The sequence below is a fragment of the Nyctereutes procyonoides genome, unplaced genomic scaffold (assembly GCF_905146905.1).
Source record: "Nyctereutes procyonoides isolate TBG_1078 unplaced genomic scaffold, NYPRO_anot_genome, whole genome shotgun sequence".
Classification (NCBI taxonomy): domain Eukaryota; kingdom Metazoa; phylum Chordata; class Mammalia; order Carnivora; family Canidae; genus Nyctereutes; species Nyctereutes procyonoides.
In genome coordinates this window covers 16,133,602-16,160,941 of record NW_026575137.1, presented here as the reverse complement: position 1 = coordinate 16,160,941, position 27,340 = coordinate 16,133,602, and the positions used below count along the sequence as shown (strand labels likewise).

The following is a 27,340-nucleotide window of genomic DNA, read 5'->3' as shown; positions in this document are numbered from 1 at the left end:
TGGCTGTTCCAGGGACCATTCTATCAGTTCTCCCCACAGGTCCCAATAAAAAAATGTCATTTCCAGGAGGCTGACCCCAAGAAAACCCCAAACATGTTCGATTAAATTGAGTATTGCTTCCATTGGATTTACAAATTTCTTCTTTTAAAATCATTGCCTTTGAAATAGTCTGGCTGATACTCTTGCTACAGGCGTCACTGTAAGGGGTTAATGGTGGTACGGTGGCATGTGGATAGATGGGCTGTGAGAGGAAGGCCAGGCAGGGCAGTGCCACACATGAGCATGCTGGGCTTACAGCACACCCCCACAGCTTGCCCAGGGTGGTAGCCTCAGGATCTGTGCATCTGTGGCGGGGCTCACACAATAATCACTCCACTACGATGGCCGTAATAACCAACATGCTTCCCGGACACTACAGGAGAGGCAGACAGCCACAGGGGCCAGCTCCAAGTGACTCCCACCGAGCCACCCAGAGAAGTGGCTACAAAGGCAGAACAACATGGTTTTGGTGATAATTATGATCATTTTCTTTCCTGGAGAACTTCTAATAAACAAACAATAGGAACCACCACTGACCCTGATTCCTCTTTTTTTGTCAAAGACCAGTTCCAACTGGGAGCTCCAGACAAGGGGCTCAGTAACTCCACTGTCCTTTTCCAAAGGAAAGCCACTCCTAGGACACTACTTGCTCTGTCGCTGGTAGCTTGCAGCGCCCTCGTGTGTTTCTGTGATTTAGATGTTTCATAGGCTGTAGACTTGCTTTTTGTCGTAGCCCAATAAAATTCCCAGTGGCAATTTTTGTACTGACTTCACAATCTCAAAATAATGTGAAAAACACAACCTTTGGACTAGCCAGCATGTACTAAATATGGATGCAAGCTACAATTACTTTTGCCTGTGTGATTCTTGATTTCCATATAATTCTGCCTTCATTTTAAAGTATGTGATATAAAAAGCATGCAGGAATGGAGCTCAAACTGCACTTGAATATTTGATGGGGAGCCTGTGAAGTCAATCTTTTAAAGATTTAAATGTTGCTAATGTAATTAACACCACCCAAGTATTTATGCTGTTTCCATTTTGAAACACTAATTACTTATTCACACTGAACAGACATAACTAAATCCAGACCTAATAATAACCCTCACAGCTACAATAGTGAAGAGTGCTTACTATGTGCTAGGCCCCTGAGTTAAGTGTTTTACACATATTAAAGTTCATCAAGCCTCGCAGCAACTCTATAGGGAGGTACTTGTGTCATCCCTGTTTTACAATGAGGACTCAAAAGAGCAAAGGGCCTTCCCAAGGTCATGTAACTCTGAAGGGCTGAAGAGGGCTACAGAGGGGATACTCTTGGCCATCATGCAAATCCCATTACAACAAATAGAAAAGAAATAAAATCTCTCCGTAACAAAAAACACAAATGTTGTGTGGATGGCAAATGTACTTAACATGGTAATCTGACTGATTGAAAGTTCAGTGTGGTATGTCTAAGATCTCTGGTAGCTCTTGGCGTTAGCTACAGCAGGCTATGAGGGAAAGCAGCCATCTCCATGCTTTCCTCTTACTCCAAGAAAGGACACTGAGTCACGTACAGCATCAGCGTGCAGAGCCAAACACTGACCCACTCTCACTTTGTTTCTTACTCTCCTGATGAAGTGGAATAACACCCACAACACAGAGCAAGTGAAGAAGCTGTGATGTCAGAAAACAGGCTCCCTTACTTGTCTGATATTAACTGTGTGCATCTATTGAATGATTTTCAACCACTGCTGCTTATGAGATGCTACTGTCACATGAGCAGCAAGAGTTTCTCTCTGACCTTGGACTTCATGGCTGGCTGAATCAGCACCCTCATTCCATGTCTCCCAAGGTAAAGGAAAGAACCAGTGCCCAGAAAGAATAAGTGTTTGCTTAAGGTGCTTGATAAGGACAGGGTTGAAAGGTCTTCTGTGTGAAGTGCCCCCACCATTCATGATGGGAGGGTGGGTAACCCTGCAATGCCAGAAAGGAGATACCTCGCTTCATTCCTTCTTCTTTCATCTGCTTAGACGGTGCTGGACCAAATTCCTCTTCCATGGGCCTGAACATCCGTTTAACAAGGACACTGCTGCTAGAAAAGATGAGCAGAAATTGTTAAGTAAATAAAGCCTGCAGGGAGTCAAAAGAAAGGTTCATGCGTGTATCTGGCGCTATCTTCTTCCTTTGCTTATACCATCCCTAGTTCTCTACAACCGGATCCATTCAGCAACCTCCTTCCTCCTCCCTGCAGGTCCCAAGTCATCCCTGTCTGGGGGAAAACACACACACACGCGCGCGCGCGCGTGTATCTTTAGGGCATGGACCAAGGACAGACTCCCCATTACTGCATATGGATCCACAAAGATGAGACTCCCGGGTTTTACCCGCTCTGTCCTGCACCTAATCCCCTTCCTCCTCAAAAATCAGGGCTAGGGTGGGGGGAGCAGGAGTGAACCCTGAGGTCTGTGTGATCTCTAAGTTATTAGCTCCTCCTATTGAGGTAGGGCCTGAGTGTCCTGCATTCTCTTGCCAGCCCCTTAAGGGCACAGCAGGGACCTTGAAATGGGATGGGTTTCCCTGGCTGGTTCTAGTTCTGAGGCTGCCCTGACTTCCTGCTGTTCTATGGCTCCGTCTGGTTGGAGCAGATGAGACTGCAGTGGTGCAAATTCTCCAGACCTTGCTGCCTGCAGTGGTGCAAAAGACCCAGACCTTGGCTGCCCAGCCCTTCTCTCCTCCTTGGGAGGGGGGGTTTCAGCATCCCCCGGACCCCACATGGTGCTGAGTCCCCACATGTCCCCACCTGAGGCCCTGCTGGTGGTCCTGCATTTCCTCCCAAAGTTCCTGTCCATTCTGGGTACTCTAAAGAAGGGGAGGAATCTTTGAGAGGAATGGAAATTGGAAGCACAGACTGTCACTTAAGTGAAGTCATTGGTGCTGAGTGTTGTGGGCTGCATGTGTGTGGTCTTCCCAAATTCATATGTTGAAACCCCACTCCCCACTAAGATGTTATTAGGGGTGAGGCCTTTGAAAGGTAATTAGGACATGAAAATAGAGCCCCTGTGATGGGATTAGCATCCTAATAAGAAAGGACTGCCATGCCAGACACTAGCCCCTGATCTCATGCTTCCAGCCTCCAGAACTCTGAGAAATAAATTTCTGTGGTTTAAGTTCATCCCGCCCTCCATCCTGTTTGCAGTATTTTGTTATAGCCGCCTCAACTGGCTTAGACATGGAGAAAATGCTCTGGGATGGAGTCTTGCTATTCTTCAAGCCTTCAAGGGAGCAGCCAGGTTTTCAGAAACTTTTACTCTCTTTGGAGATTCTTGAAACTAGGCACATGAAGCAATGCCAGACAGGCAGTTAAGCAGAATTATTAAGAAATGAACTTTGGGTCCAGATTACTTTGGTTTAAACCCCTGCTTTATAATTTACTAGTTATGGGAACATGGACAAGTTCTTCAACTGCCCTGAGCCTCAGATTCCTTGTCTTTAAAAGGATGCTGTTGAAAGAATTAAATAAATTTGACATACATAAAACACTCACATGGTTGCTGGATACACTGTAAGTGCTACTGAAGTGTTAGAGATGATGATGACAGTGATAATAAAGGTGGAAGAGGTCAGAGAAAGAGAGATATGCAGAAGAATAAATATGTCAGAGAGCTTGAAAGATGCCAAAATTTCCGTGTACCCTCAGAGAGCAAATAATCTGCACTGGTGCAATTTAAGGACCCAAGTTGGAAAAGCTTCCTGAATGGGAGGTTGACATTGCATCAATGTCAAGCTTCCAAGATAAAATGAAACCCTGCTTCAAAGACAATTCCCCATTGGCATCATTGTCATTAAGAAGCTATTGTTGGGGCATCTGGGTGGCTTAGCCGGTTAAGTGTCTACCTCTGGCTCAGGTCATGATCCAGGAGTCCCAGGATTGAGTCCTACGTAGGGCTTCCTGCTCAGCAAAGAGCCTGTTTCTTCCTCTCCTTCTGCCCTTCCCTCAGCTCATGTGTTCTCTCTCTCTCTCTCTCTCTCTCTCTCTCACTCTGACTCACTCTCTCAAATTAATAGAATCTTAAAAAAAAAAAAAGGAAGCTATTTGTCAAGCTAGTGGTAGGCTCCAAAGAACACAGGGTATAAGCCTATGGATGGTCCAGAAAGTATTTCTATTAATTCTGATAGTTTAAATTATGAAACCAACAACACTTTCATTTATCACCTCATTTGCTAGGTGCTCCAAAATGGTCTATCAGTTTTTAAAAAGACTTCACATTTTACAAAGTACTTTTCATCTTCTTGGTCAGTTAGGTCTCAGAAACACCGTGTGAACCAGCCAGGGCAAGGGTTAATTCTACCCCTATGTTAGTAAACAGCAAACTGAGGCTCGGTGTGCCTAAGTAGGATGATGTGGTTAAGTAAAACAGGCTGTTTAGAGAATACTGCTTTGAGGGACAATCTCATGATAAAGGTACTCAATAAATCTGAGTTTATGAGTGAGGGTATGAGAAATGATATTAAGCGTCAGCATTCTCTTTTATTCACAAGTAAGTCAAACTGAAAACAACTAGAGGGAAAACTCAAACTCAAGTCCCAGGTCACAGTGGTAATAAGCTGTTAGGGTGCTGTTCCCTCTGTCTTCACCCTCACTACCTTATCATAAAAGCAGGTCATGTTATTCCATTGTGTCCTGGAAATGGGGGTGACCATGATCCCAGGGGGCAGATGATCAAAAATCAATCCACACAACTGCCAGTGACCAGTAAGTTAATAACAGGTAAATAGCCTGAAATATCACCAAACATGCTTTCATGCTGTGCGAGCCTTCTTAAACCAGTAATTTTCTTTTTCTCACAAAGCAATATTTATTTATAATCTTCCAGTTCTGTTGACTTTTGATAGCACCTCATCCTAAGCCATGACAAACTCTGCTGTTAAAATAACACCTTGGATAAACCATATGTCTCTTGGGGGTTCAGAAATGCTTTTTCACACTTTCAGATCTATGAACCCAGCAAGAGTCAGTAAGGTTTGTGGTCTGGATTCAAATGTTTCATTTATTTTCAAAGCAAAGCGAGAAAAGAGGAGCAGGTATGGGAGACCCATTTGATAGATGAAAAAAACCACAGACTTCAGGTCTCCTAACGTCCAGCCCAATTACACCATACAGTACCATCGAAGGACTAGAGAACCAAGGGAAGGTGCTTTCTCTATTGTCAATCTTTATGTCACTGGCAAATGTGTGGCTAATATGTGAGGTGACTTCAGAACATAAAGCCACTGCTTTGTGGGATCAATCTCAGGGAGAGAGAGTCCCCAAGGTATAAACAAAAAACTGCTAAGTCTCATCAGAAAAAAACTCTGGGAAGGCATTCAGATCTGAAGCCTGGGTCTCTGGTCATACTCACCAGGCCGAGCTGCAGTAACCATTTGCGCCTAGTGACGAGGCACCGAAAAAAAGTACAGAAACGAGCTGTAGGCACCACAGAGACAGTCTGTCTATTTCACAGTTCTGCTTATGGTCTGCATGCGCAAGTTACCATGTGTACCCCCCAAATAAATTTAGCTTCCTTCCCCATATTAGCTCAGAAAAGAGGAAGTTCTCTTATGTTCAAGTCCTTACACTGTCGCTCAGTATGGAGTAGGATCTCAATTAATTTTTTTTTAAATTTACTTATTCATGAGAGACCGAGAGAGAGAGAGAGAGAGAGGCAGAGACACAGGCAGAGGGAGAGGCAGGCTCCATGCAGGGAACCTGATGTGGGACTCGATCCCAGGACCCCAGGATCACGCCCTGAGCCAAAGGCAGGCACTGAACCACTGAGCCACCCAGGCGTCCCTCTCAATTAATTTCAATAACAAATTACACTTTGGGGTATTGATAGAATTCATCTGGCTGAATTAGCAAAACAAACAAATCCCACACATAGATTTAGAAACCAGTACTATAGTTAAGAGCTCAAAAATGCAAGGAATAACTCACTAGGTTTAGTAGGTCCCAGAAGGATCATATGAAGAGAAAATACAGATATTTCTGCTCTGATATGTAGTTTATAGCATGCCAATGTTCTCGCCAAGAACAATGTGAAAACTGCATAAAATTAAACAAAGAAAGGGAAGACCTCTTGAAAGTACTGGAGATTGCTAATGGGGCAGTCAGGGCTTGCAGAGCTGAGAGCTCAGGGTAGAGAATGCTGAGAGAGGAGCTAGTAATCAGTGAACCACTGTCCCCTCAGAGCCTTTGTCAGTTCTTGATTGGGAGCAAAAAGTGATAATCCCAGCTGAGCACATATGCGGGGGCACATATGCAAGGGCAAAAAAGTCTGCACAGCTTTTGGCAATCTTATGGTGTTAGAGAAACAGAAATTGGTATTTGGGGCTGCAAAGGCATCTAGGACTTATGGAAAAACTTTCAAAGAGAAGGGAAGCACAGAGAAGTGAGGCAGACAATGCAGTATTCCTTCCGAGATACTTGCCAAGTCCCTAAGCTACACAGAACAAGAAATTGAGCAGAAATCCCTTGAAAACTATAGAAGAGGTTTTGGTGGTCTCCTTAGGCTAAAGAGACAAAAATCAGATTTCAGATCCCGCCAAGGAAGAGGGCCAACAGAAAGTCCCTCACAGCTACAGTCTAGCAGTTAGGATGAATTAGAGGTTTAGTCTGAGGCTAATACAAATTGCAACTAGGCTTAGAGTCATTTCTGCCCTGTGGAATACAGTGATCTGCACTCACTCAGGTTGCACTCCAGAGGAGAGAGAAAACCTTCACAAAAGAAAAACATGGTCATCCAGATCTGTAATCTTTACATACACTGTTCGCCATTCAAATAATGCTTATTAAATATACCAATAAACAGGACCAAGAGAAAAACAGACAATAGAAGCAGGCCACAGAAAACATACCTTTAGCATATTATTGAGTTACCAGATATGAACTTAAAAATAGTTGTGATTATACAATAATCATGAATACAAATGACAAGACATACAGAGCTAGAATCTATTAAAATAAATAAACCAATTCAGTAAAAACCCTGTAACTAAAAAGTACAATAACTGAAATTAAGAACTCCATAGATGGGGGCAGCCCCGGTGGCACAGAGGTTTAGCGCCGCCTGCAGCCCCAGGCATGATCCTGGAGACCCTGGATCGAGTCCTCTGTCAGGCTCTCTGCATGGTGCCTGCTTCTCCCTCTGCCTGTGTCTCTGCCTCTCTCTCTCTGTGTGTCTCTATGAATAAATAAATTAAAAAATCTTTAAAAAAAAGAACTCAATAGATGAATTTAAAAGAGTTGAAAGTTAGGTCAGTAGAAAATGTCCAGGCTGACACACAGGGAGCAAAGAAGATGGGGGTTTCAGAAAAAGCATGTAAAAAACACAGGGACACAATAAAACGTTCTAATACATATTTCAAATCTCAAAAGAGTGCAGAGAGAGAACAGATAAGAAGCACTGTTTGAAGAGTTAATAGCTGGGAATGGTCCCAAACTGATGAAAGACATCAACCCACAAAGTCAATAGGTGCCATAAAATACCAAGCAGGAAAAAATATAAAGAAAACCTACATGTAGGAACATCTTAATAAAAATTCTGAAAAACTAAGAGAAAGAAAAACATTCTCCTCCTCAAACAGTAAGAAATGTAAGAGGGAGGGAGAGAGGAAAATCACTTTGAAATAGCAACATTAAGGCAAACACACAACTTCTCAACAGTAATGATGGAAACCAAAACTGAAAGAAAGTACTTGACAACCTGGAATTTGGTACCTAGCAAGAATATCCTACAAAAGTGATGGTGAAATGAAAGCAATTACAATAAACAAACAATATGAGAGAATTCTTTGCCAAAAGTTCTACAACAACGATACAAAAAATCCAACAGAGTTCTTCAGGCAGTAGGAAAAGAATCCCAAGGAAAAACAGAAATCGAGGGAGAAATGAAACAATGGAAAGAATAAATATAGATTAAAATTTTAAAAGGAGTCTTTAGTTTAAATCTTCCAGTTTACAAAAAAAAGCAATCTAGTACATAAGTAAGAATAACTGGTACTAATGTAAGAAACTGATGAAAATATTTTAAATATTATATAAAATGTCCTTTGCCTATCTGATGCAGATTTGAGTATTACTGAGTGGGTTTTTAAAGGCAATATATAACAGTAAAAAATAAAAGTATATCCACTGGAAAGGGGGTGGGCTTCTTTCTTCTTCTTCTTTTTTTTTAAGATTTTATTTATTCATGAGAGACACAGAGACATAGGCAGAGGGAGAAGCAGGCTCCCTCTGGGGAGCCTGATGTGGGACTTGATCCCAGGACTCCAGATCATGACTTGAGCAGAAGGCTCAAGCCACTGAGCCATCTGGGCATCCCAAGGGGTGGGCTTCTTAACAACTGCATATGGATCTGCCATTACTATGAAATAAAAATTTTAATTAAAAACAATTGACTATAAGGCAACATTGTGGCAGACACTTGTATAACTATTTCTAATGTTATAGGAATTAATATCTGTGGCTTCAGATAAAATTTCTTAGGCTTGAAGATAAGGATCTAAAAAGTGCTGTATCTCTACTTCGACAGTAGTGGGAAAGACTATCTGATAAACAGTGTGAGATGACAGCAAACACATTATTTTAGTGATGCACATCAATTTTAGTGATAAGACACTATGTCAAAGATGAATTGTAAATAATTTTAAAAAAAGTGTTTCATAAGATGTAACACACATTTCTGAATTGTGTTACTCCTTAAACGTAGGTTAAGTTATATTAACAAAGTAAGTATCAATAAATCATTGATTCTTTTGGCAATATCCATAATGGTTTAACTATTCAAACTGGCCCCAAAGCTTTAATTTATGTTTTTAGCTCCTCCTTAGGAAATTGAGGAAGTTGTCCTTTATTTTTAGCCACCTTATAATTATGTTTTTGTGGTACAACAGAGCCCATCATACCTTACATTTCATAGTTTGCTTAGCATCCTTGAGAAACTTATCAAAGTACTTGGAGCTCTGCAAAGGTGCTCCTTTAAAAAAAGTAGTGCAGAATTCTCAAAAATTTTATTTTGTGCTGATGAACACAGGCTGGTGACTTTTTAAATTTAGTACCATGGTGATTAAATGCACTCACTGGTGATAGATTAATAATATCTAACTTCCCCAAAAGGTATTAAATTTTTTTAGAGATTTTATTTATTTACTTGAGAGAGAGAGCACAAGGTGGGGAGGACAGAGGGAGAGAGAGGAGAGGGAGAAGCAGACTCCTAGCTGAGCAGGGAGCCCGAAGTAAGGCTCAATCCAAGGAACCTGAGATCATGGCCTGAGCCCAAGGCAGATGCTTAACCAACTGAGTCACCCAAGCACCCCATCAGGTAGGTATTATTTGCTATATTTAGATGAGACTCCAAAAAGTTGTTATATGAGTTACAAAGCTTATAAAGGCCTGATTCAAATCATGGCTGGCAGGCTCCAGAGCAGTGCTTCTCAAATACTGCTCAGCTTTAGAATAACCTAGGGACTTTAGAAGGCTCTCTGTATCTAAACTGCATCCCACATCAAGTAAATCAAAATGCCTGGGGGTGTTACCTATATGTGAGTATTTTTCAACTCCCTGGGTGACTCCAAATTGCAGCAAGAGGCTACCACTGAGAAGTGGCATCCAAAGCCTCTCTATCAAACTTGTAACCCCAGCCTACGAACAACCCGAGTGGAGTCTGTCGATGCTCAAACTCAGCACCAGAAGTCACCCCCAATACTCACTTTACCATCAAAGAGGCAGAAGCAAGCAGTGTTCCTCTATTTGTTCTGTTTAGGCACTTGGCAGATGACGCTTCCAATCCACCTCATCTGCATTTTCTCTACTTTCCCCCTTTAATCACACTCAGATTTGCCAGCACTTCAGTCCAGCAGGCTGTATCTGATCTGACCACCACACTGGCCTCGGAGTTGCAGGGGGTGGGGATGGGGGGACTGTGGTGTGCTTTAGTTGTGCTACCTCCTCTGGCTGGTGGTTGAGTGAATGCTGCTGTCTAGACTTAATCAGATGCTTTGATATGTATTGATTTTGCAGGCCAGGGATAGCCCTGAAGGAGGCTATGCAAATGCCAGGGAAGGTGGCACTCCTCAGGGCTCAGTGAGCTGATCTCTTTAGCCAGGTACACTCATCTGGGCTTGTCACAATATGGGTTCCGAGCTCCAAAGGGTGAGCCAAGGGTGTATCAAGGACAAAAAGCTATCACAACGAGGCCTGTCTCTGTGCCTCTTTGGCAGCCACAGTTCAAGAATTAAGAGGGTTAGGTGACGAGCACGATGGCTAAAAGCAGGGGTCAGCTAGACCGGGTTCCAATCCTGCCTCTACCACAGCCAGCTGTATGACTGCTCATTACAAACACATTTGAACACATTTCCCTGCTCATTACAAAGTGGAGGTAATTATAGCATCCTCCTCATAGAAATTTTGGGAGCATTCACTGCAACAATGCATATAAAGCACTTACTTAGTACAGTGCCTAGCCAGGATATCCAGTGAGTGTTAATTATTCCTTTTAAATATAACAATAGCCAAGTACCAACCATGTATTAACACGGAGGCTCCAAGGCCACCCACAGTGTTCAACTGAACTCTAATTAGATGTACGAGAGATGGAGACTCGGGCCTCAGGCTGATGATGCAATAACAGAGGGTAATTCTTACAGAGAGGCCAAGCCATGGGAGTCAGCAGTAAGTCAACTGGCTACCTAAATGTTGCCAACTTGCCAGGAAGGACAAAGGCTGAAGTCGACTTTTCTGCATGTGAAGCAGAGCTGGGGTCTCAGGCACTTCTCCCTTATGAGGTTAACTTCTTCCAGAGAAGAGAAGAGGAGAATGTTAGTGCTAGATCAGACCTCGAGGATCACCTCATATAAAATCCTCATTTTACAGCTGAGGAGATTGAGAGCCAGAGGTCAAGGAGCCAGCCCAAGGCCTCACATCGGTAAGCAATGGCCTTGGAGTAGAATGTGGGCTTCCTAAACTCAGAGCCACTGTTTTTTCCATGACACCACACTGTCCCTTGTAAAATACATGAGCAACAGATTAGAATCCAATAGTGCTAATGTTTCTGCTCATTCCAGCCACTGGGAATACATTACCTATGTGCCAAGATAAAAAGAACAATCCAATTAGGTATTTTGAAAATTCAGAACTCTGAATTTAGAGGTTAGATCCTGGACAAGGTTCTGCTCTTAACCAGCTGGGGGATTCTGACTCCTTTGTGATTCTCTATCCTTTAGGCCAGAGGGTGGCACACTTTTTCTGCAAAGGGCCAGATGAGCAAATATTTAGCCCACACCGGTTTCTGCGGCAATTATTCCACTTTGCTGTTGTAGCACCAAGGCAGCCACAGGTAAGACATAATAGAATTAACAGGGTTGTGTTCCAATTAAACTTAATGGACACTTGAATCTCATTTATTTTTCACATGTCGCACAATATTATTCTTCTTTTGGATTTTTTTTTTCAGCCATTTAAAAATGTTTGCAGACAGGGGCACGTGAGTGGCTCAGTTGGTTAAGCATCCAATTCTTGATCTCAGCTCAGGTATTGATCTCAGGGTCATGAGTTCAAGCCCTGCATTGGGCTTCACATTTTGTGTGGAGCCTATTTTTTTTTTTTAAAAGTTTGCAGACTGTACAAAAATAGACAATGGGTTGATTTGGTTCTCAGGCTGTAGTTTAAAACTCTGCTCTAGGAAATGAACTCAGCAATATCTGTTCTACTTACTTCATCTTGAAATGTTTTATAAATAAATATATTCATTGTATAACCATAGGGATGCTCTGGTTTGACTATCATCTGAAAAAATGATCTAGAAATTTTATATAGATATACCACAAACCACAAGTTTAGTTGTATATATGTAATGTAACATAGATATTGAAAAATGAATGTAGTTCTAGATTGCTTTAAGAGAAAAATAGGGTGTGGGTCACAAGAAGAAATTATCTCAATATCATCTCCAACTCATGTGGTTGAGAACAGATATTTATTTCTGAGAAACAATTCTAAGGAAATGATTAGAAATTTGGTGGTATCCCCTGGAGTGCAGATGTTGAAGTGTAATAATAGGAATGGATGGGGCTTTTCTAAAGAGCAGAACTAGAGCCCATAGGTGGAAGTCAAAAGAAGGTGGACATCAGTGTAATAGATAAACTAACTTTCTGAGAGCTGCAACTGTCCAATGGTGTCATGAGCTACCTTACATACAGTGAGAGTATTCAAGTAGAAGCTGGCTGACTACCTACCAAAAATGTGGTGTACCATGTTACACTGCCTAGAAGAGAGGGTTAGCTAAATGACCTTGAAGATTCCTTTTTGTTTCTAAAATTCTAAGAGGGTATAAAGTGAGTAAATACACAGAAAGCACTATGCAAGACACCTGGGAGCCTTAGTGACCTGACGTAAACCCTCTCTTACCTACAATCCCAAGGACAGTGACTAGGCTCTCAGCTTGCCTAGTTTCATTCACACCAGCCTCACCACTGACCCCCTGGATCAGTTTCCCAGAGTGAGGGCTTCAAGAGGTTTGTGTGGGTGACCAGAGCACTACAAAGCAGGGTAGGCTGTCTCCCTGGCTCCCACCTCAAGCCCACCTTGATCCTGCACTGGGGCCAGAGATTTCAGTAATTGGACTATTGGTGAAAAAGTAGAATTAAAGAGATGTGTCACTTAGAAAAACAGCTAGTTATTCAAAGGCAGATCACAGGAGGGAGAGAGATATAAAGAAAGGTTTGGAAGGAGAACAGCATTTCCCCAGCCTTTCGTCTCAGACAGTTCTCAAGAGTCAAGCCTTTCTCATTTCTCAGTTCTAAGTTCATGGTTATCCTGTACTCCAAGAGCCATGGCTACTGACATGAACTGACTTTGGGTGTAAAGAGGAAGAACTGAGTGCTTACCCTTCTCGTTCATCATCCGTGTTGTAATACATCTGTGGGAACAAAACAACAGTCTTACTGTAGGTCAGATACAAGAAATGGAAATATATTACGTGATGCACATACTTTCCTAGGCTCTTACACTGTCTTAAAAAGACAAAAGGCAAATCTGTTTAATGATGCCTATGTGTGTGTCCAAGGAAAGGAAAGACAAATTTAACCTCATATTCTCTCTAGGGTTAATTCTTGGGGTTTAAGGAAGTAAAGTTGGAAATCTGATTATTTCTAGCTCAAGTCATTCTGATCAGACTATCTACAGTTCTAAGTCAGCTCTTGCCTTTGACATTAAAGAAGTATTTTAGCAGGATCTAAAAATCATTGTTTAGAAAGACTCTGGGGCAGGGCCTGTGAGTAACCAATTCCATTGGATCCATGGGTGAGCAAGCTATAGATACTGTACTCTGGCAAGGCAGGGGAGAAAGAGAGTCTTATGGCAATGCAGCAGAAACCCCAGGCCTCTGTGTGTTCCCCAAAAGGGCCTGGGCTGTCCTGGCATCCCACAACCACAAACACTTAGAGTCAACTGTCTTCGGGCTGGGAAAAGATCATATAGCTCTAGGAGGTCCTCCTGGTCAGAAGACCCCTGAGAATAGATTTCTTTAGGTGGTCAGCATGGTTGCAGGCAGAATCAGATTTAAAGAAATTATGCAGCATCCTTATTATTTTATGAAACTACAGAAATCCAGAAGGGACCTGCTATGTATGTAGATCCTTTTGGGCCAATTATTTATAAAAATTAATTGTGGGCCTTTCTTGAGCTTTATCTATATGCTTCGGGATCATTTTTGTTTGGGACAATACTCAAGTTAGCATCAGACATTTACACTTTAACTTCAAAAGTCATTTGTGGTGCCAGTATACTTCATCACTGCCCCTGCCCCAGTTGCCTGGGAGAAAAGCTCTGCCTAGACTGACACCCTCCCTATACACTTTCTTAAAGGCTCCTGGCAGTTCCTGGGATGCCACTATTCCCAGACTTTGCTATATAACGAAGCTGGTTACCTGGAACTCCTTGGGCATGAGTCATTTTAGTCATTAGACAGATTTCCACAGGGAACTTTCCTCTTGAAAATCTTTTGTATCTATTGTTGTATTGTATACTTTGTTTCTTTTTAACACAAAATAGCAAAGGTAAGATGTTTTCTTCCACCATATCCCAAATATCAATGTGGCATTGGAGCATCTGCCACTGTGACGTTCTAGAAATGTGACTATTTCAGTGCATATGGAATGACACACACGAGTGAGGGAGCCTGGGTCATATCACTGGTCACACAACTGAATCTTCTGGAAAAAGCTCCTGATGTTGGCCTGATTTTTGCTAACTTCTTTAAATGCAGCATAATGTATCTGTCTGACTATATGACAGGGTCATGGAGGGCTCCCTGCAAGTTAACTGGTGACCTCAAAATGAAGCAGCCTTCTCTTAAGTGTTTTCCTGCCCTTTTGAATGGTCTCTACGACACTGTCCCTATCATGTTCCTTGCATTGTCACTTCTCTCCCTCAACCCACTGTTTCTTCCTTGTGGGCTGTAGGCCTTATTGCAGGAATTTAATTTTTAGACTGTTTCTCAAACTTTAGAATGCATAAAAAATATCTGGAGACTGTTATAAATGTGAATTCCTGTAACCCTCTTTAGAGATTTTGATTCAAAAGACTTGGAATGGAACTTAGGAGCCTGAATTCTTAGCAAGCACTCCTGTGGTTTGGGAGAAGTCCGTTTACAAACCACAACTGGGAAGACTGCTCCACAGGGCATGAGGGAGGAGCAAAGTCCTCCTTGGGTTCAGGTTCCTTGAGGAAGTCTGATCAGAAAGATGACACCTCTGTATCTCACAATTTCTCCCAAACTCCCCTTATCACTTGTTTTTAAAGGCATTCCAGAGAAAAGCCTCGGTGACTATCTGGGATTTAATGTGAAGAGAAAGAGACTAACAACGATTTCCACGGTGCCTGCACATTGGGTTCATTGCCTGATTTTAGTTTTTGACAATTATCTGATGATTCCAACCCACATGTGAATCGATGAGATAATGGAAAAGGGAACATGTGGGCTGGCAGTGAAAACACCTACTCCCCCACCCATGTTCTTGGAATTGCTGTGCCACAGCTCATGAGCCCTCAACATGACAGGGGCAGGGGGGTCTCTCACTGACCCTAAGAGCTGAAGAGCTGAACACTTTCCAGCTGTGCAGTTTTGATGTTGCTGCACACCAACACCTACCTCTCCCCTCACCCCCAACCCTGGACCCCACATTTTGACAGGCTAATGGTGGCATGTTAAGTCAGCCACTCCCTGCCCCACACCCACTAACTTCATGGCACTGCTGGCTTCCCTCCTGCCTTCAAACCCATCTCCCTACTTTCTAGCTCTTCCAAGAAAAGGTAGACTTTCAGTCCCAGCCAGCCACTGTAGGTGCTCCTGATCTTGGCCAAGTAAGTTGATCAACCATAGAATATTCACACATTGTTCCAGAGCACAGTGGACTGTGTTCCTTTGCTGCCCAGAGATCAGGCAGGCTCCGTCTCTGACCCCTGTAACTCTGCCTCCAAGGCCACAGGGGAAGCCTGAGGGCTCTGTAAGGGTGGCTCCGGACTGTAGAACTTAACTTCGCCAGAGGCCTGGGGGCACTGCCTGAGCTGCTTTGCAATCACTAAAACCAAAAAACTGTAAAGGCTACATTTTCCTTCCGATTTGGCCATAGGCTAGGAATCCAGCTTGATTTGGCCACAGGCTAGGAATCCAGTTCGGACATGGAGAGGCCAATGAGGCCAATGAGGCCAGTAAACTCAGAGTCGTGAGCAGCCAGATTTGGTCACTGCTCCTCTGAAGAGTCATTACAGCTTTGTATATTTCAGGGACGTGTTGCCAAGAGAACAGGTCAGGCTGTCATCAGCTTTGACACAGAGCCGAAGCCAGAATCATGACGGTGAACAGTAAGAACAATTTAACTCAATTATCCCTTCTTCTGGAAAGTGTATATACCCAGCTTCACAAAATCCTATGGGGCTAAGACTGTAAATATACAAATCACCATATTCTTGGGAATTAAAAAAATAAATAGAATGAGGTGCTAGCACTCATAGCTTGCTAAATCCTAACATTCCTCTTTTGCCTTGTGTCCTTGTTCCTATCAAACAAGTAAGACAAGAAAGGAATGTTAAATTAATTTCTAGTGGAATGCACTCTAAGAAAAAACTATAGGTATTTTGTTACCATGTTATGTCATGAACAGCAACAAAGAAGCCCAGTTGTGTAAGTACTTTGTCTCATACCTATAACGAAACAACATGGGTAGGGACAATATATTCTTAAGAAAGAACAAGTTGAGACAATAATGATTTCTCCTCCTGACTAAGGTCAATTCCACTGAGTGTCTGAACACCTGGAATGGAAGAAAAACCTGAGTATGTTGGTATGCCCCTATTCTCAAAACAAACTCTTCCTCAGAGGATTCTGAGTTTAAAAGAAAACTAGCCCATACACGATGCACTAAAACCTAACTGATTTAGTGAAAGACAAATCTGGCTAATGCTAGGGAGGTTCTTTTCTTCAATTCTATTTTATCACATAAAATAAATAATATTAAAAATACTAAAGAAAGAAAAATCATCCATCACATAATCCTACTCATCAAGTGTTGCAATTTTTCTTGTTACCTGCAAGCTCAGGTATATATCTAGATTCATGGTACAGACACAAATGGGTATTCTAATTTTTTCTTACACTGAACATTATCATAACTAGCTCCTATGTTGCTACATAATTTCTGTAATTATAATTTTAGTGGCCACATAATATTCCATCAACTTGAGCTACCATAATGAGTTAATTATTGGGTGTTTATGTTATTTTAATTTTAGTCTTTAATTTTGCTTGTAGGTATGACTAGAAGACAGGAATTACTTTTAAAAAGGCTTGTCTACAATCTCATTTTTCTTTCGGTGTGAAGTGACTCACCTATTCAATGAAAACTGTTAATTTACTAAGGGAAAAACTGCTTATATGGTTTTATGTAATCAAAAAGTGTTTCCTTTTGGGCAACTTTCTGAAGTTATAGGTGCAGTTCAACTTCCCACCATCAGGTGGAGCTCTACCGCACCAGGCGCGTCCCACATGACCAGAGCCACAACACAAAACTTCCTCAGGTTATCAGCCTCCTTACTTTCTTCCCCTTCACTGCTTTGTCAACACTTCACTACTATCAGCTCACTCTCTTCTTCCCCAAACTAAGTCAGTTTCCTCTCCTGAGACATTCCTTTCTATTAAAATCCATTTTCTTACGGAATGACTGACTTTTCGTGGAATGCATGGAGTGCAGGTGCTATTTTCAAGGTCATCACGGTGTGATGTGACTGTCTTAAGTCTCCATCGGCCCCAGGGGGAGGGACGGCAGGTGGATGTTAGCAGGTAGAGCCTACCTGTCCTGTCCTCTGCAGGTTTGCAAAGTGAACATCAGGTATGAAGAGGACTGGCTGCGAGTGCAGGTCAGGCATCGTTTTGAAGTAGGTGATGTCGCTTTTCTTCTGTAATGGTATCGCCGCCAACTTCCCATCAGAGGCTGGATGTAAGAGGGTTATGCATGACTAGAAACTCTTAGCTGTGAGCCCTAGCCTGAGTTCCCTGTTTTCTCCTCCAAATCTTTCCAAAAGCCACAGATGTGAACAGACTTTATCACCCCCTCTCCCACTGCCAAAACAACAAAGAGAGCGTGAACTTCAGGTGAGTACTCCTGAGCTGGAGCCCCTTGTGCCCTTCTGTCCCTCTCTGTACCCAAGGTTCCTTGTCTGGAGGAGGAAGATGTTGGTCTCCGTGAGATTACAAAGTCCCTCCCAGCGCAAACAATCTATGGTCACATGATTCCATCTGCTTCTCACAGAGACCACGCACCCAGGCTTCACAGCTAGGGCAGACAAGCCATCCCTCACAGGCCCATGGTTTTACCCACCATCCACTTCTTCCCACCTGTTCCCCTAGTGGACGTGGCCTGGCCAGAGCCCACCCCTCCTCAGCAACACTCACAGCTGTTGCACTGGGTTTGGGAGGCCTGGCCTTTCCCCTTCTTCCTGTTCTGCTTCCTCTCTTCGTCTCGGATTTTCCTTTCTGCTCCCTGACAGGGAAAAGCAAACAATGCCAGGTATGTTATTAGAGCATGCCAACACAGTGTCCACAGACGTGTCTCCAGGATAAGAAACAAACTGGGGGGTGAAGGGAGAGTGGGCAGCTCCACTGCAGCCCCTTCCGGGAGGTCAGGCCTCGGTTCTGAAGCTGAGACAGAACCTTATATATCTGTACCACATTTCGACCTCGGAGTGATGCCACTTCTTGCAGATTTCCCCCTTTTTTTTTTGAAATCCTGTCTATTGATACAACTTCAATTTTGAATCCATACAGAAAGACCCAGCCCAAGTTCCTATCACAGTGAGGCTGCTTAAGTAACTTTAGTGATTATAATAAAATGTCGTTAAAATAAAGCATTGGCCTATTAACATCATTCCTACGCACAGAGAGAGCATGAAAGTTGAGTGTGAATTCCCTATAAAACTTTCCCTTTGCTTGATGTCATGAAACTTTTAAAAATCATTACAGTAGTGGAAATGAGGAAGGACCTAAGGAAACTACACAAGATGTATGATCGCTTTGCATGTACAAGTATGATTTTGGTTTTTGTTTTAATGTGTTCACAAGTGCTTGGAGATGGTGCTTGTTCAACCAAATAGGAAAAAAGTTTGATCTATTCACCTCCTTTCCGCTTCTCTGTTCCTGATAATCTGACCTTTTCATTGGCTTCTCTTGCCAACTTTCTACCCTCTGTAACCAACTGACCATCACCTAATATCTCTTTCCTTCTTGGCCTACAAGGATTCCCTGACATCATTATCATTATTATTGTCACTCTTCTGTGCCAGCTTTGCCAACTCATTTTCTTCTTCTCAACCTTTCAAATACAGATGTTCCAATGATTTTCTTTTCCCTTTTCTTTCTCCTTTCTTGCTGCAGAAGAGTTCGGCTGCACCTCTATTTCCATGATGCTCTAGACAGGTGAAATCCAGACACACACCCCAGACTAGACTCCTCCCCTAGATTTCGGGTGTGCATTTACAGTTCCTTCCCTTTGTGACAGTATAGGTGAGGAGTAGTGAAGCATGTGCTGGCTGGCAGCCTCTAGTTAAAAACTGTCCCTAACTCATCTCACACAAAAAAGATTTGAAAATATAAAAATTTAATTCAGTTATGCAAAAAAAAAAAGAGTCAATTAAAAGGCAAAAGACAAACTGGTGAAAATAGTTGCAACAAAATAATGCATAAAGTATTAAATCCATAACATAAATAATGATTCAAATTTAAAAGACAACTAATACACCACTTTATTTTTTTTTTATTTATAAATTAATTTTTATTGGTGTTCAATTTACCAACATACAGAATAACACCCAGTGCTCATCCCGTCAAGTGTACCCCTCAGTGCCCGCCACCCATTCACCCCCACCCCCCACCCTCCTCCCCCTCCACCACCCCTAGTTCATTTCCCAGAGTTAGAAGTCTTTATGTTTTGTCTCCCTTTCTGATATTTCTCACACATTTCTTCTCCCTTCCCTTATATTCCCTTTCACTATTATTCATATTCCCCAAATGAATGAGAACATACACTGTTTGTCCTTCTCCGGTTACTGTGGCCAAGTTCAAAAAGGGTGTTGCCTGAGTTCTTCTCTGGGATTTTGATGGAATCTTGTCTCACATTTAGATCTTTCATCTATTTTGAGTTTATCTTTGTGTATGGTGCAAGAGAGTGGTCCAGTTTCATTCTTCTGCATGTGGATGTCCAATTTTCCCAGCACCATTTATTGAAGAGACTGTCTTTCTTCTAGTGGATCGTCTTTCCTCCTTTATCGTATATTAGTTGAGCATAAAGTTCAGGGTCCACTTCTGGGTTCTCTGTTCTGTTCCATTGATCTATATGTCTGTTTTTGTGCCAGTACCACACTGTCTTGATGAACACAGCTTTGTAGTACAACCTGAAATCTGGCATTGTGATGCCCCCAGATATGGTTTTCTTTTTTTAAAATTCCCCTGGCTGTTTGGGGTCTTTTCTGATTCCACACAAATCTTAAAATAATTTGTTCTAAGTCTCTGAAGAAAGTCCATGGTATTTTGATAGGGATTGCATTATACGTGTAAATTGCCCTGGGTAACATTGACATTTTCACAATATTAATTCTGCCAATCCATGAGCATGGAATATTTTTCCATCTCTTTGTGTCTTCCTCAATTTCTTTCAGAAGTGTTCTGTAGTTTTTAGGGTATATTTTGAGAACCATTTGAATGGTAAATGGTTCTCCAACCTTTTATTTTCAGGTTGTAGGTGTCCTTCTGTCTAAAATGAGTCTCTTGTAGACAGCAAATAGATGGGTCCTGCTTTTTTATCCAGTCTGAAACTCTGCGCCTTTTGATGGGGTCATTAAGCCCATTCACGTTCAGAGTTACTTGAACTTCTTCTTAAAGGGGAGTTTTAAGAGTCCCCCTTAAAATTTCTTGCAGAGCTGGTTTGGAGGTCACATATTCTTTCAGTTCCTGCCTGTCTTGGAAGCTCTTTATCTCTCCTTCCATTTTGAAGGAGAGCCTTGCTGGATAAAGTATTCTTGGTTGCATGTTCTTCTCATTTAGGACCCTGAATATATCCTGCCAGCCCTTTCTGGCCTGCCAGGTCTCTGTGGAGAGGTCTGCTGTTACCCTAATATTCCTCCCCATGAAAGTCAGGGACTTCTTGTCTCTTGCTGCTTTAAGGATCTTCTCTTTATCTTTGGAATTTGCAAGCTTCACTATTAGATGTCGAGGTGTTGAACGGTTTTTATTGATTTTAGGGGGGGATCTCTCTATTTCCTGGATCTGAATGCCTGTTTCCCTTCCCAGATTGGGAAAGTTTTCAGCTAGGATTTGTTCAAATACATATTCTGGCCCTCTGTCCCTTTCGGCGCCCTCGGGAACCCCAATTAAACGTAGGTTTTTCTTCCTTAGAGTGTCATTTATTTGCCTTAATCTGTCTTCATGGTTCTTTAATTGTTTATCTCTTTTTTCCTCAGTTTCCCTCTTTGCCATTAACTTGTCTTCTATGTCACTCACTCGTTCTTCCACCTCGTTAACCCTCGTCGTTAGGACTTCTAGTTTGGATTGCATCTCATTCAATTGATTTTTAATTTCTGCCTGATTGGATCTAAATTCTGCAGTCATGAAGTCTCGTGAGGCCTTAATGCTTTTTTCTAGAGCCACCAGTAGCTGTAGAATAGTGCTTCTGAATTGGCTTTCTGACATTGAAGTGTAATCCAGATTTTGTAACTCTGTGGGAGAGAGGGCTGTTTCTGATTCTTTCTTTTGAAGTGAGGTTTTCCTTCTAGTCATTTTGCTCAGTGCAGAGTGGCCAGAAACAAGTTGTATTGGAACACGGGGGAGTATCACTGGTCCGTCCAGCTGGTCTTCTGGGGGAGGGGCCTGCTGTGCTGATTTTCAGGTGTTAGCACTTGGGGGAGCTGCTCTGCCCCTGCCTGCTGCAGGGCTCAGCGGGGGTTGTTTACCCGGTGGGGCCCCAGGAGGAACAGTCGCAGTTGCTATGGCAAGTCTGGAAGCCTGGATTCAGCCTCCGCAGGAACTACGGGGCTCGGGGCTCTCGGCTCTCCGTCTGCAGGGCCTGGAGGCTCCGGGGCGGGGCCGCTGATCTGCTCAGCTCCGGGCAGGAGCGTCCTTGCTGTCCTGGGCCCTCCCGGCCTCTGCCTGTCCCGGGGGAGGCCGGGTCCTGGGCTGTGTCCCGGCGCCCTGTGCTCCGGGGCCTGCGCTGTGGGATTCGCGCTCCCGCCCCGCAGCTCCCTCCCTGGAGCCGCTCCCGAGCCCCTCCGAGCTGCTCCGGTCGGTCCCCGCCGTGCGCGCTGCAGCCCTTAGGGAGCTCGGAGCACTCTCCTGCGCTCGCAGGTGTCTGTTAGTGTCCCAGGGAGCCTGAGGGCATCCCCGCTCTCCTGGGTCCTGCTCCGACTCCCTGCGAGCCCCTTTCCGCCCGCCCGGGAAGGTTGGTGCAGCTCCTGCTCCTCCGGGACGGGGCTCTCCTGTCCTGGGGACACTCGCCCCGGCCTCAGCCCGGCTCCTCGCGGGGCCCCTCCCCCTCGGAGGCCTTTTGTTCCTTTATTTCTTTTTCCCCGTCTTCCTACCTTGATAGAAGCGCGAACTTTTCTCACTGTAGCATTCCAGCTGGTCTCTCTTTACATCTCAGGCCGAATTCGTAAATTTTCAGGATGGTTTGAAGGTTATCTAGGTAATTTGGTGGGGACAGGTGATTTGGGGACCCTGCTCTTCCGCCATCTTGCCCCTCCCCCTACACCACTTTAAAAAATGGACCAGAGCCATGAAATAGACACTTCACAGAAAAAGACATACAAAGCTTTGATTAAAACACAGAGATACATGTTTTGTTTATCAAATTAGCTTTTTTTAAAAAAAAAAAACAAAAGATTCCCAATTCTGGCCAAAGTAAATCCATGACACAAGAGATTTGGACACATGTGGGCAATGAAAGCATCGTAAAGGAGATAGCATTAAAGCTAATTCTTGAAAAATGAGTAATTATAACTAATATTTACATAGCACTTACTCTGTGCCAGGTGAGTTCTAAGAGCTTTACATAGATAAGATCTGGACAGATATAATAGTTTAGCCAGATATTTTAAAGATGTTTTTATGTCAAAAAACTTCTTACTACAAAAAGGGGGTAATTATTTTATAGTGCTTCATTTTAAAGTTTTGAATTGTCATTTATAATTATAAACCATGGACATGTAGAAGAAGAGGGGTTTAAAAATATAGAAATGCATCCTTTGGAAGTTTCTTTATGATATATTAAGGTTTTGCAGAGTTTTGTATCTAGATAATATATAATATTTTGAAAAAAACAAACTGTTAATCTACAGACATTGCCTTGTTGAAATTGGTGTGAGATATAAGCACAAGTCTCCTATCATTCATTTTTTGTTGAGTCCATATAAGATGTTTTTCTATGTTCTTGGAGTTCTCTACAACATATTATTTAATATAAATAAAAATTTAAAACTTTATCTATCTACATAAATTATGACTCACTGTAGATACACCCCAAGGTTTGTCAAGCAGTTTTATTTCTAAATTGGTGCTTTATTTTGTACTATTACTTTGAGGAAAAAGCCTGCAATTAATTTGTTCCAAGACTTACATATATTCAGTGTCAATTTTTAGGCAATAGAGTAACCTGATTATTATTTGACAGGCATTCTTTGATATGCCAAACCAAATGGATCAACATAAAACCTACAGTGGCTCCCTACAGAGCCTAATCTTGGTGCCATGTCTATATAAGAAATTTCCTGCCCAGAATGCTCAGATATCAGCATGACAAAACAAGTCTGGATAGTACCCAAACATTTATAGGAGAACCACAGCTCCCATTTCTAAAATAAAGCTTTGACTTCACAATGATCCAGAGAAGCTTAGATACTTTTAATTAAGGTGGAGAAAGCTTCCTTGAACATGACCTTCCATGAATTCCTTTACTTCCCTTGAATATTTGGGACCTAAAGCTTCTAAAAGATATTCTTTCCACTCTTATCAAAGTGCACAAAAGTTCAGTTCTTCCAGAACAGTATAATTGGCTACAAAGACCAAATTTATCATTTAAAAATAACTTTCCTACCTAAATGTTCATTTTGGAGTCTTAGATTTAAAAAATATGCCTTAAGATTTCCTGATTATATTGTGATGTCTTGCCACCTTTTGAGAAGTGATGGTTAGCTTTGTTTTACTGCACACTTAAATAATTTCTCTTAAATTTAAGAATGTGTCCTTAACTAAATGAAAGTTGGCCAATGTACCAAGATGGTTTGCAGGGGCATCTTTAGCTTTTCATAATTTTCAACAGTCATCATCTCCAAATCTTTCCAAACAAGAATTAATAAAGAGAAAAAACTATTATAAAAAAAGAACTTGGCTTTATTTCTCAAGTTTTACAAATTATGTACTTACTATTTACATTAATACAATTCTTGTTTTTCAGGAAAGCTAATGGAAGTAATTAAACATAGATATAAAGACATGAACACAGGGTAGATATATAGACAGATTCCAAATTTTTTTAAATGCAAAAAAATGCATTTCCATAGAAGTATAAAATATTAAAATAAAAAATAGAGAAGGTCTTTATTTGATTCTCACAGGTGTGCTAATTATAAATCAAGCTGGAGGACTATAAATAGTGCAGAACTCCATCTGTTTACAAATCTTGACTGTGTCTGGGAAACAGGATTTTAAAATGGAATAGCTCTTACTTTTTTTGCTTTAGAGGAGAATTCAATCATTGGCATTTACATCCTCATTTAAAAGGGGTAAAAATTAAACATTTTCTCTTTGCATCTCCCAGGAGTAAGTTTTGTCTGGGTTTTGAAATTAGAGTTGCAAATATTACTGGCAAATTACAGCATAAGATTTTGTATCTGAGTTATTCAAAACTTTTCTAGCAGTTAAGGTTAATAGACTCTGCTTGAGATTTCTTCCCTATCCTTAACATCAGGATAAGTAAGCTAAACACCACCCACTGGAAACACTTTATATCACTAGTTTCTTAGAGTTCTAGGACATAGCTGAACAACAATGTAACATTATCTATTTATCCTGCATGTTCCTTTTCTTTGAGTTTCAGTATTTATCATATCAACACTGTTGAAAAAAATAACTATATGAGCATCTCTTAAGGCCTCTCTTTCTCACCTTCAATTCCCAGCAGCAATGTAAAGGTAAATGGACTGCCCAGTGTCTCTATCCCATCCTTCCCTCCCTTCTCTCTGCCTGTAATCCCACGCTTTGTTTTCAAGGAGGAGATCCTCAGAGGAGGATTCTGCAACGTTCCTTGCTGTATCTGGAATACAGTTGAGGATATTCAAACTATTTAAATGCTGTCCATTTGTACTTTAAAAGCCCAATGTTATATGTCATTTGAAAATGCTTTCATTAAAATAAAATGCTTTCGTAATGTTTAATATGCTAAATTAAAGATATTAACTGATTTTCGTTTGCTTTCTTTTATTTTTAAAGGCTACCTTGGCTCTTTGTTGAGGTTTTGAATCATCAGTTGTCATTTTGGCTTTTTATGTATACAGCTGTTTATTAATTCAAAGAGTATGGGTCTGGAATCAGACCTGCATTTGCATCTGGCTTCTCTACTTCTTTTCTGCGATGTGATTCTGGCAACTGACCCACTGTTTTTTCTCATTTACACAACTGTGTCTATTGACTTAACTGGTCCCCCACGCTGTGAAGGCTACCTAACTGTCCCTGACCTGAGAGTGCTGTTGAAAAGTTTGATGGTAAGTTTCCTTACAAGTGACTTTTTATTCTATTCTATTTCTATTCTATTGTATTTTACTTAGATGCCTAAAGAATATTTCTAAAGTTTACTAAGTTAACAACTTGGTATTGATGATCCTGAGCCAATCTTCCCAAGTATTTACTAGGCTGTTTAATATAGATATATTCATTATATTTTAAGTTTTCCTAATTTATCATATTTTAGCATTTGTTTTGCTCCATTGTTTTAGTTTTCTCCCTCAAAGTTTCCTTTTTTTTTTTTTAATTTTATGATAGTCACAGAGAGAGAGAGAGAGAGAGAGAGGCAGAAACACAGGCAGAGGGAGAAGGAGACTCCATGCGCCGGGAGCCCGACGTGGGATTCGATCCCGGGTCTCCGGGATCGTGCCCTGGGCCCAAGGCAGGCGCCAAACCGCTGCGCCACCCAGGGATCCCTCAAAGTTTCCTATTACATGTATACTGGATCTTCTTTACCTCTGTCCTATATTATTTTCTTTTGCATCTCATTTTTTATTCCTTTTGATTTTTAAAATTTTGCCGCTTCAAATTGTATTTCTCTTAAGGCATTCTCTTGTATATTTATTCATTCTTGCTTTGCTTCTAGCATAGTCTTTACTTCTAAAATATTTTAATCTTTGATTTCTGAATTCTTTCACAAATCTTTTCAAATCATTCTATGCTCAAAACAACTCTGGAGTTTTTCTATGGGATTTATGTTGATCTTCATGACTTCTATGATTTTCTTAATTTCATTTAGCTCATTTTGGAACATTAAGCTGTAGGTGTCACCTGTTTCATGGGCAGGTACCCATTGCCCCCAGGGATGTCAGTCTGATTTTAATATCTTTTTTTCATGAGACTCTGTTGGGATTCAACTGTTTTTCTTTTCTGATAGTCATTTTTAAGTAAAATGAGTGGACCAAGATCGTTCTGCCAGCTTCACAGCTCTCATGCTTTTTCTTCTTCTCTTCTGATGTGTTCACAAAGTGATAAAAAAAAAAAATCAAAAAAGTCTGTATTTCCTGAGATCGGTTTACTCTGTATCCTTTCTCCTCATCCTTTTTATTTGGAACTTCTCTTTCCTTTGCACCTTTTTTTGGAGGAGTAGAGGGAGTCCAATTTAACTTGGATTCTACTCCCAGCAACTTTTTCTCAGAGCAGAGTTTTGCCCTAGAAGGGAACTTTAATTTATGACTTTCCAGAGTTTTCAGAGCCCCAACACTTCAATGTTCCATCCCTTTGCATCTATCAATGATAGCAAATTGGAGTCTACAGAATCTGAATCCTTCCACCCTTGTTTCACATGCTATCCTCGGATGGCACACTTCACTCCCTAGTGAGTACCTTGGGGCAATTTTATAGGTTTCCTGTTCTCTGGTTATCACGTAGCCCCATTGCTTTCCCTTATGATGCTGGTATCATACAGCTCTCAAAACTATTGCTGTTTACTCCCACTTATATTTGGGATTTGTCAAGATCTCATGTCACATAATTAAAGGATTTTAAACTTTGCTATTCTAATTGCTCTATCTTCTTATGATGGGATTCAGAGAGATTAAAAAACTGTATCTCCTCTTGAGTGCATGTTTACTAATGAACTTATTTCATAGGTGCCATTTCCATTTCCAAAAGCTCTAGATGAGACACCATTTAATTCATAAAATAAACTGACATGCTCTGGGACAGGCTTATACCCAGTAAAAAGTATTAATCTATTATTTTACTTATCTAAGTGAATTAGACTCATAGCACAGTGCAATGTCAATCAGCCATTAAATTAGTGGTAAAATGATTGACTAAAAAAAAAAAAATAGTCGACTGATGACTCCCTAGATATCTAAAATGAATTGAAAATGAAAGGTTACAACTCCCAGTGTGCTTGATAAGGTGACTAATTTGACACCACTAGACAAGAGAAGTGACAAAGAGGAAATGTCATTACAAGTAATATCTAATAACAAAGATACCTTTATGATCTTTACTCA

At 41.5% G+C, this 27,340-nt stretch overlaps 1 protein-coding gene across 5 annotated transcripts in view; it reads right to left on the bottom strand.

Moving 5' to 3' along the window:
* GRHL2 (grainyhead like transcription factor 2) overlaps window positions 1-27,340 on the bottom strand; it is a 159,972-nt gene that overhangs the window by 15,965 nt on the left and 116,667 nt on the right. For 4 of the 5 annotated variants that reach the window (XM_055303344.1, XM_055303346.1, XM_055303348.1 and 1 more), the window contains exons 10-13: window positions 18,006-18,093; window positions 17,405-17,544; window positions 12,943-12,974; window positions 2,019-2,113 (exon numbers count right to left, since the gene is read on the bottom strand). In XM_055303344.1, coding sequence (XP_055159319.1) covers window positions 2,019-2,113; window positions 12,943-12,974; window positions 17,405-17,544; window positions 18,006-18,093 — 355 coding nt within the window. The remainder of the gene's footprint in view (window positions 1-2,018; window positions 2,114-12,942; window positions 12,975-17,404; window positions 17,545-18,005; window positions 18,094-27,340) is intronic. The other variant, XM_055303345.1, reaches the window with a different exon arrangement.